This window comes from Buceros rhinoceros, unplaced genomic scaffold (genome assembly GCF_000710305.1).
Source record: "Buceros rhinoceros silvestris isolate BGI_N320 unplaced genomic scaffold, ASM71030v1 scaffold2943, whole genome shotgun sequence".
Classification (NCBI taxonomy): domain Eukaryota; kingdom Metazoa; phylum Chordata; class Aves; order Bucerotiformes; family Bucerotidae; genus Buceros; species Buceros rhinoceros.
Genome location: NW_010405236.1, coordinates 38,358 through 46,792, shown reverse-complemented (window position 1 = coordinate 46,792; position 8,435 = coordinate 38,358). Strand labels below are relative to the sequence as shown.

Genomic DNA, 8,435 nt, shown 5'->3' with positions numbered 1-8,435 from the left:
CCCGGGGAGCCCGGCCCTTCGCGGCACAGCAGCGTACCGCGCTCCGTCCCACGCGAGTTTTCGTCCCCGGAGCAAGCAGAGCCCGGGGCGCAGCCCCAGCCCTGCCCGGGAAGGACGGACCAGGACCCAGACCCATCCCGCGGTTTGCGGCTCACCCGGCACGGCAGCGTCCCCAAAACCCGGGGTGTCGGCCTTTGAGACACCTGTTTTGGGTTTGTGGTGTTGGTGTTTTGGAGGGGTTTGTGGGATTTGTGGGCAGGGGCTTTTTTTGCTCCTCTCCAGATGTTCCTCTTTAAAGCTTTTGAAAACTGGCTCCTTTTCATCACAGGTCCTGGCAGCCTTTTAAACGAATGAAGCTACAGGCAGGACGCTTGCAGGCGAGGCGCGTTGGGGAGGTGGTCTTTTTCCCTTGGCATGGGGAGGCCACGCAGGCATCTGGCAGTCCCCAGGATGTGGGCTGGGCAGCACGGGGCAGGATGTGGCCATGCTCTACTGCCGGCATCTCGCTTCAGTTCTCCAAACTCAAACTCACCAAACTCCTCATTTTCCCTTAAAGCTCAGCCGTTGATGGAAGAAGTGGTACCAAAGTGGCCATTAAGAAACTGTACCGACCGTTTCAGTCTGAACTCTTTGCCAAACGAGCCTACCGAGAGCTGCGCCTCCTGAAACATATGAAGCACGAAAACGTGAGTTGGGTCATTAGCAGATATTCCCCCCATGGGTACAGTTTATGCACACTTAAAACAAAGAAAATACGTAGATTTGGACAAGGCAGATGAATGGCATTCAGAAGTCTTTCTGCCTGTCTTTTGTCTGTCTGTCCTTTATCTACAAACATCAGTTTGGACAAGCTGGAATATCGCATGGGAAACACCACTTCATTTCCATGTTGGAAAGGTTGGGTGGGGAAGGTTAGAACCATGGTGGAATTTGCGATCAGAGCTGATGAGAGAGATTAAGGACCAGAAATTACAATCTCCGTCAATATGTTGCTGTGAGGTACAGGAGAATGGAGAGCAGGGGTCTCCGGTGTCAGCATCTCTTTTTTCTTTTTTGAGCTTGCATGAAGATGGCTATGATACAAATTCATATCTTTGGGGGAGAGGGTTGTCCTTTTTTCTGTTGTTCTGAAAGCATTTGAAAGTTTTGGGCTTGTACTAATGTGAAGCTGAAAAAGTTGGTGAATGACTTAAGTAAGTTTTACTTGCTGGGAAGCAGAGAATACGATACAGAGCTCTGCACAGGTTCCCACACAGTGTGAAAGAACAGTCATAGAAAGAAGTGTTGAAAGTGTCACTGAGATAAAGATACTTAGTCCCAATAGTGCCTAGTGGTTTAAGAAAAAATTAAGGGAGGAGAGATTTGTGTGAAAACAGTTTCTGTGGAATCAAAGCACAGACTGCAAGGGAGAGAGGGGTCCCAGGGTGGGCTTGGAGGATCACAGCACTGGCTTTAAATGCGGTTCATGAGGAATGCATTAGGAGAAAAAGAACCCGACAAAACAGAGAGAGTTTGGAGGGAGTTGTTAAAATGATACATAAGAATCTGTTTTAAAATGTGGGAGGTGACGGCATAGCTCCATTCAAATGCCTTCGAGGAAAGCTGAGAGATCAAAAGTGAGGATGAGAGAAGCTGGTAATAACAATGGCCAGTCATTTCCATTGAATATATTACCATTGTGAGTACCAACAATATCTAGGTTCATTTTGAAGAGTAATCTGTGAGATATCCTGATTGTCCAGAAAAAAACCCAGACCTTTTTGTAGGCCTAAGAACCTGTGTGCCTGTTAACATTTTAGTCTGAATCTTTTAGTACACTTGATCGTGTTACTTTGAAGTAACTGCTTCATTAGCACTGCTGTATATGTTAAAGAGTTAACTTCTGCGGGGAACTTCTGTGTCATGCACGGGCTTTCATACTCTCAGCGTTTTCTTTACTGAACATTTGGGAGCAGAGCATTTCGTGCAGTTGCCAAGCTCCTAACTGTGTCCAAAATTTAGAGATTATTTTTCTTCCATTTCCCTGAATAATCTGTTGGGTAGCATTTTCTGCTCCTGGTGGATTTTATGTGGTGTATGTCCTTCAGAATAATACTCTGGAACCCTACATGGACTTGATAGTTAAAGAGTCTAGAAGAAAATGCTCACTGGAGAGCAAGAGCACAATCGGTACATGTTACAAATCAGTATGTATGAAGGAAGGGAATTACTGGCAATCTTAGGAAATCCTACAATCTTAGAAAGAATAATCTGGTCTATGTACTAAGGAGAAGGTTTACCATGAATTATGGCATCTACTCATTAAAGATCAAAGATTTAATAAATGATCCTGCAGGGATTCGCAGGCACCATGGAGGCAGAAGCTGACCATTCCACCCATCGACAGTGAGGCTGACATAGCAGTATGGCCCGTCAAGAGAATCTCCATCTGCCATTCCAGCCTCACACCCTTCTGTCAGTCGTTTTGCCCACAGTGAACTAGGAATAGCAGCAACACCTTTTAGGATTTCTAGTCCCCGTGCTGATCTCAGGATATTCCTTTAGCTGCTCCACCCATCCAAAATTAAACCAGAGTGGCATTCCTCATCAGGATTTCCAGCTCCCGCTTTGACCCACCACCATTCTGTCAAAGAGCCTCTTTTTTTCATATTTCCACCAGAGGAAGGATTTACAGGCAGACAGTAAGGTCCTTTCTGGTTTGCATCAGCAGTCCACAGTGTGCTGTGCACACCTTTAACGATGTGTGCGTATTGGCAGGACCACTGCCTGTTCTCTCTTGTTACAATCGTGGCTTCTGTGGGTCTGGCTATGGAGTTTTGAATGCGCCTCACTCAGGTGGGTGCATATCTTCTTATGACAGGAATTCATACAATAGGACAGTGATTCTGAAGTATCTTTCCTGATTTTTCCGTTAACTAACACGTTACAGTATACTTCTATAAGATAGCAGTTATCTATCTTTCTGGCTGTACTATAAATACAACTGGCATTAAAAACTAATAAAAGTGAAATGATTGTATTACAATAAAATAGCGATGCCCCTGTTATCTCTGTCTTGATTGTTGGTAATCTAAGTATGTAGAGCACATGGTATGTGATAGCTGGTCTAACGATATTGCCACTATGGATTAGACTTGGGATATTGTTGCAAAGTTGCACTAATCTGCCAGTACAAATATTCATCTTGCTTTTTTCCTACTTTAGGATATAAACTATTTCAGGGTTTTGTTTATTTTGTAGTTAAAATTACATTCAATTTGCTCTTCTGTTTTTCTTTCTCAGTTACTTCTGTACTAATGATGCACTTGATGTTGGATTACATGAAGAGTGTGATGTTTTATTTGTTTCACGGTGATTACCTCTCAATGGACCATCTCTGCCCTTCATAGCTTTCAGGGAAGTGTTGTGTTAAGCATGTAGCAATACATTATCATAGTTTATTTAACCTCTGCTGTATTCAAAATGATGGGCGAAATTGTAATGGTCTGTCACATTGCATTAAAAATAGCATCTCTGATCCTCCATTAAGGTAGTAGGAGATACCATTAAACCCGTGCCCCAGTGATACAATTCATCAGCGTGTAATGCTTCACTCAAGAAAATTGAGGAAAACTTCTGCTTAATACCCTGGATGACCTCCATTAAAGACTCTGAGGAATATACTCATCTTCTTGATATGGAAAGATTGTAGGGTGACCTGGAGTCCTATGAAAACCAGTATAGGAGCCATCCTACTGAATTTTACTGGAATTGTATTCTACCTTGTAAAGGAAGCTAACGCAGGCATCAATTTCATTGTCTATTTAGCTGGTTTCAGGAGCAGGCAACTCTGGTTGCTGGCATGACCATCTGTCATATATGCTAGATCTTTGTTCTCCCTAAATGGGCTCAGGAAGGACATTACTTAAATGTTGTGAAGAATATTTCTATATAAACCACGCAAACTTGGTAGCATGGGATTTCTCATCAACCCTCTGCAAACAAATTCAGAGATGGTCTTGAGGGAGAGGTGGTGTTGAGGACCATGGGGCAGAGGCTGCGTGAGAAGAGGACAAGACCTAGCTGTTAGGACATAAATCACTGTCTATAATGGCACTGCTATCTTTTTTTTTTTTTTTTTTGGTAGGCCTTTTAATTTGAGATGATCTGGGATGTTTCAAACATCATAAGCTACTTCTACTGCCGAAGAAGTGGTCTAACCCAGATCAATTCCTCAGACGTTGCCAAAAAGCAAACTTAGTTTCCAGCAGTATAAGCTGTCGGATCACTCTATAGCTGCATAAACAGATATTCTGGCACAGGAGGGGGAATGTTGTGAAAATGAGGACTAAAACCAGCTAAGGCAGTATGACGAAAGCACTGGTTTTGGGGGTTGTTTTTCTTTTTATTTATCTCTGCTAACTTGAAGTATTCATCCCACTACACTAGCCTTTGCAGCTCTTCATTATTTCTTTGGCACCTGCTGCATCTTGTGTAGACAAGCAGACTGTTTACTTTTTTTCAGTAGTGCTGCTTTTGTTCCCTGCCTCTTTCCATTCTGAACCCTTAAAACAATCTATCATGGCTCTGACTTAAAACCAAAACCAGTGAAAATACGGCTAGTGTGCTAATTTGGCCCTGGCTTTGGCTCTCAAATATTTGCATAGGTCTGTGTTTGTGTGTTCTTCTGAAGTTAGTGGAGATGACTGTGTATGCAAAGCTAGACCCAGACAAGAAAGCAGAGGTGCGTAACCCGTAGTTTCCTTTGGATTTCATTATGCGTTTGGGCTGGAAGTGATACCATGATACCCGCTTCTGTTGTAACAACTGCACAGTGGCTCGTACTGGTTGAATCCCAGTGCCCTTCTCACCTCCCAGTTCACTAACAAGTTTTGAAGTTGCTAGGAGGAGTGAAAAATAGCTGGCAAGGAAAGATGGCATTGGAGAGAGAGAGGGAGAAAAGCAACGGCTCGTGCTGATGTCATGTCAGAGCAGAGTGGATGCATGTAGGCACCTATGGTAATTCTGATGCAATTCTATGAACTTGAACTCCGAACTTGTTTCTGGCGTAAAATTTTTGACAAATGCCCATTAAACGTTTCTTGGGTCAGTTAATATTCTACAGATGTTTTCTGTTCCTGGCAACCCTGTGTGTAAGAGGCAATGGCAGTATTTGTTTGAAGGTACTCTATATTATGCTTTCATTCATTGCTCTGAGTGGAAATTATTCTCTGGTGTATTCCCACATCTGAAGAGCAGTGTGTGTTTTTCATTATGAGAATCATGGAGCTGTTTTTTCTGCTTTTGGAAGGAACTTGAGTATCCAACAGACACCAACCCAGTTGTCTGTCTCTGTACAGTTACATTTCTGACGATGATGCAAGCTTTCACTTTTAAGTTGGCTAATACTTGATTCTGTTGAGTTCTTTATTTTGGAAAAATGTTGGACTTTTTATTTACATCTACACAATGTCAACCAAGGGAGGAGTTTGTTCCAGAGAAAATAGTGGAGCACTCCGTGTTCCTGCCTGAGAAAACCATAAAACTGTCACCTTTTGCAGTTCATCTAGCCTGATGTGAACGTTGGAAGAGCAACAGCCTCTACAGTGTACAAAATCAGACCAAGAAGGGAGTTGTAGATGAGTGATGTCTTTACAGATGAAAGGGTACTGTGTCTTAGGAGAGATTTCCTGCAGCAAGTCCTGCAGGACTGCACCAGCTAAAAATTCACATCCTTTGGGTACACAAGTGCCAGTAAAGTGCAATTCAGGAATCCTGGCTGGAGATGGCAAATCTCCTTAGTAGTCCTTATGAAAGCAAAAATACAGTTATAACAGGATAGTTTATTGCTGTCAAAAGATTGTGGGGGAGGACCACTCCTGGCTGTTTCTCTGCAGGCTGAAAGCTTAGCAAAGCTAGGGACTTACCAGGACACCAGAGTTGCTTATTTCGGTACTCAGAAGCCAATAACTCAGTGTAGTGGTATTGGTTGTCACGTCTGCTGCTTTTCACAAACCTGCCTAATAGGTGTTTTACATAGGCGGTAGCCATTTGTTCACACCCCAGCCTTGGGTACTAATAAAGCAGACTGATTAGCTTAGTCCAGTAAATTAAAATATGGAAGACAGCACTGAAACCCAACCTTCTCTTTGGATTGCCATCCAACCCAGAGATGAAGATGCGTCTGTCTGCAGGATTTGGATCTGTCTGGTGTTCCGTACGAGTCTTTTGAAAGAACAGCATGGTGACACTGGCTGTGCCTGCCAGTGTACCAACTGGCAGGAGAAAAGGAAAGGAGCTCTTGGTCCATCAGCAGGCATCCCTTGGGTCACGTAGCTGTAATTGGTGAGGAAGAAAGGTGATTGTGGTACAAGCCTCATGCATTGATAGCTAAAATTTTAAAAAGATTGAGACTTCTGTGTAGTAAAAGGATGCAGGTGTCCTGTGATGTGGAACAGTGCAGGAACGTGGAGTTGAAGTTAACTCTGCAGAAATTTTTATGCAGCATAATATGTAGTTCAGTGCAATCCATCAGGGTTCTCTCTTAAAAATTGTACTTGCATTTGTAGCCTGAGTGCCAAAGCCACTCAAGTTCACTGTGTTTTCATGCATAACATCCACAAGAGAAAGCAGCACTTACTCTCTAAGACGTGTAACCTACATTACTTACTAATTTATACAAGATCCGAGTCTTTCGTTGATGTGCTGCTGCTTGCATCAGAAACTTTCCATTACAGAAGTGCAGTGGAACAGTCCTTGAACAGAAGCAATCCAAGACATTAAAGTGCAGGGGAGGATAGAGATGAGGAGCTCTTTGCTTTTGTACTCCACTGCTGGAATATTTGGAAAAGGAGATGGCTGAGAAGGGAAGAGCAGAAACCACTTTACCAAAGCAAAGCTATTATTTATTTGTTGACAGTAGTTAAAGTTGGTCAGGGTGGTCAGTATAAATGTCTTGGAGGATGGGTGGAGGGGGAAGCAATGATAGGGATAAGAAAAGCTGGAGACACACCCACAAGCCCCCGCTGCCTTCATAGGGAAGAGACGCAATCAACAAAGAAAATATATTGAATAAAACCATAAAAGCTTTGTGGAAAACAAGTTAGACCAGTAGACAGATAGTTTTGCTGTTACTGTGGTTTTGCTTTGCAGGAAGATGAGAGAGACACAGTCTAACACTCTCTCCTCAAGATGCAAGCAAGGAAGGTACTTCAGTGGAAAGTGCAGAAATCCTGGTTGGTTTTCAATCAGATGGGCAGTGGGAAACAAGGCGCATCCTTTGCGGTCTAATCCATTCAAGAAATTGCCTTTTCACAGAGTTAATAGAGGAAAAAAATGAGACTCTGAGAAGGCAGCACTGCTACTGCTGTTTTTCACAGATGCTTTTTGTTGCCATCGCAGAGCATACTGGGTTTGTTCCTCGGCTGTGTTTCCATCTCTGTGTGTGCTGAATGAACACCAAAAAGAGAGCTACAGAAGGTTTCACAGATAACCGCTGTTACATTTCATATAGGCCACACAATGAAAAATAAATTATTCTTAACAATTGTTTTGTGATGGCTTACTTTTGTGCTGGGACATTATCTTAAAGTATTGTAAGGTTTTTTACAAATACTGTATTTAATTGAGAGCGTTTTAGACAGAGGAATTTTCCGTTATATTATGGAGGAGGGAGTTTCCCAGACTTTGTTCAGTTCTTTTCCTTTTCCTGAAGAAGTAGCTGGAGTTGTATCTTCCATGGAGGATTTATTTTATCCCGTACCTCCTTGCATTTAACATATCTGCAGAAGGCTGTGACCTAAATGGAAATACTAATGGCTCTGTTCCAGTACAGGAAAATCATCTCAAAGCACAGCTATTAAATAAAGATTACTGAGGAAAGGAAATGGGTCCTTCACTTTTATTTTTGAATTGATTAACTATTAGTACATCTTACTATTTTGGACACTGAAATCCTGAAATCCATTTTTAGAAGGCTTGCTTTGTAAAGCAAGAGAAGAAGTTTGTGAAGTCCTTGGCATGTTAAAAGAGTTTTCTGCTTCATGTTTAAAGTTCCCTTCAGTGTGAGTTTGCAGCCTTGCCTCCAAAGTCATGTATATTGTATATCAGACAGCATTAAGGAACTCTGTTTACTTGAGTGGAGAAGCAGCAAAATGTACTTGAACTGTGTTTTGGGACTGATGTGTTCTTCATGGAAATGTGTTCTTTGTGCTCCCACGTTTCACAGTGGGTGCCTGATAATGCCTTGGTGCACAGAGGGATGAGGTACAGTGGCTTATGCTATTCCATCTCCTACTGTGTCCCTTTTTTTTATTGTGGTGTCCCTCTGTCTTTCACTGCTACAGTCAGACGTGGAGTTTTCTTTTCTTATGTTTTTTGCTTAGGTAAATAAAGGCATGGAAATACCTCCTTGAGGAGAACAAACAGGACTGTGAAAAAGTTGGACTTAATAGGGA

At 42.5% G+C, this 8,435-nt stretch overlaps 1 protein-coding gene across 1 annotated transcript in view; it reads left to right on the top strand.

Annotated features, from left to right (window-relative positions):
• Positions 1–556: 556 nt before the first annotated feature.
• MAPK12 (mitogen-activated protein kinase 12) overlaps positions 557–8,435 on the top strand; it is a gene marked incomplete at its 5' end in the record, with an annotated part of 34,584 nt that continues 26,705 nt past the window's right edge. The window contains one exon of the mRNA XM_010133639.1: positions 557–686. Within this exon, the coding sequence (XP_010131941.1) occupies positions 557–686 (130 nt within the window). The remainder of the gene's footprint in view (positions 687–8,435) is intronic.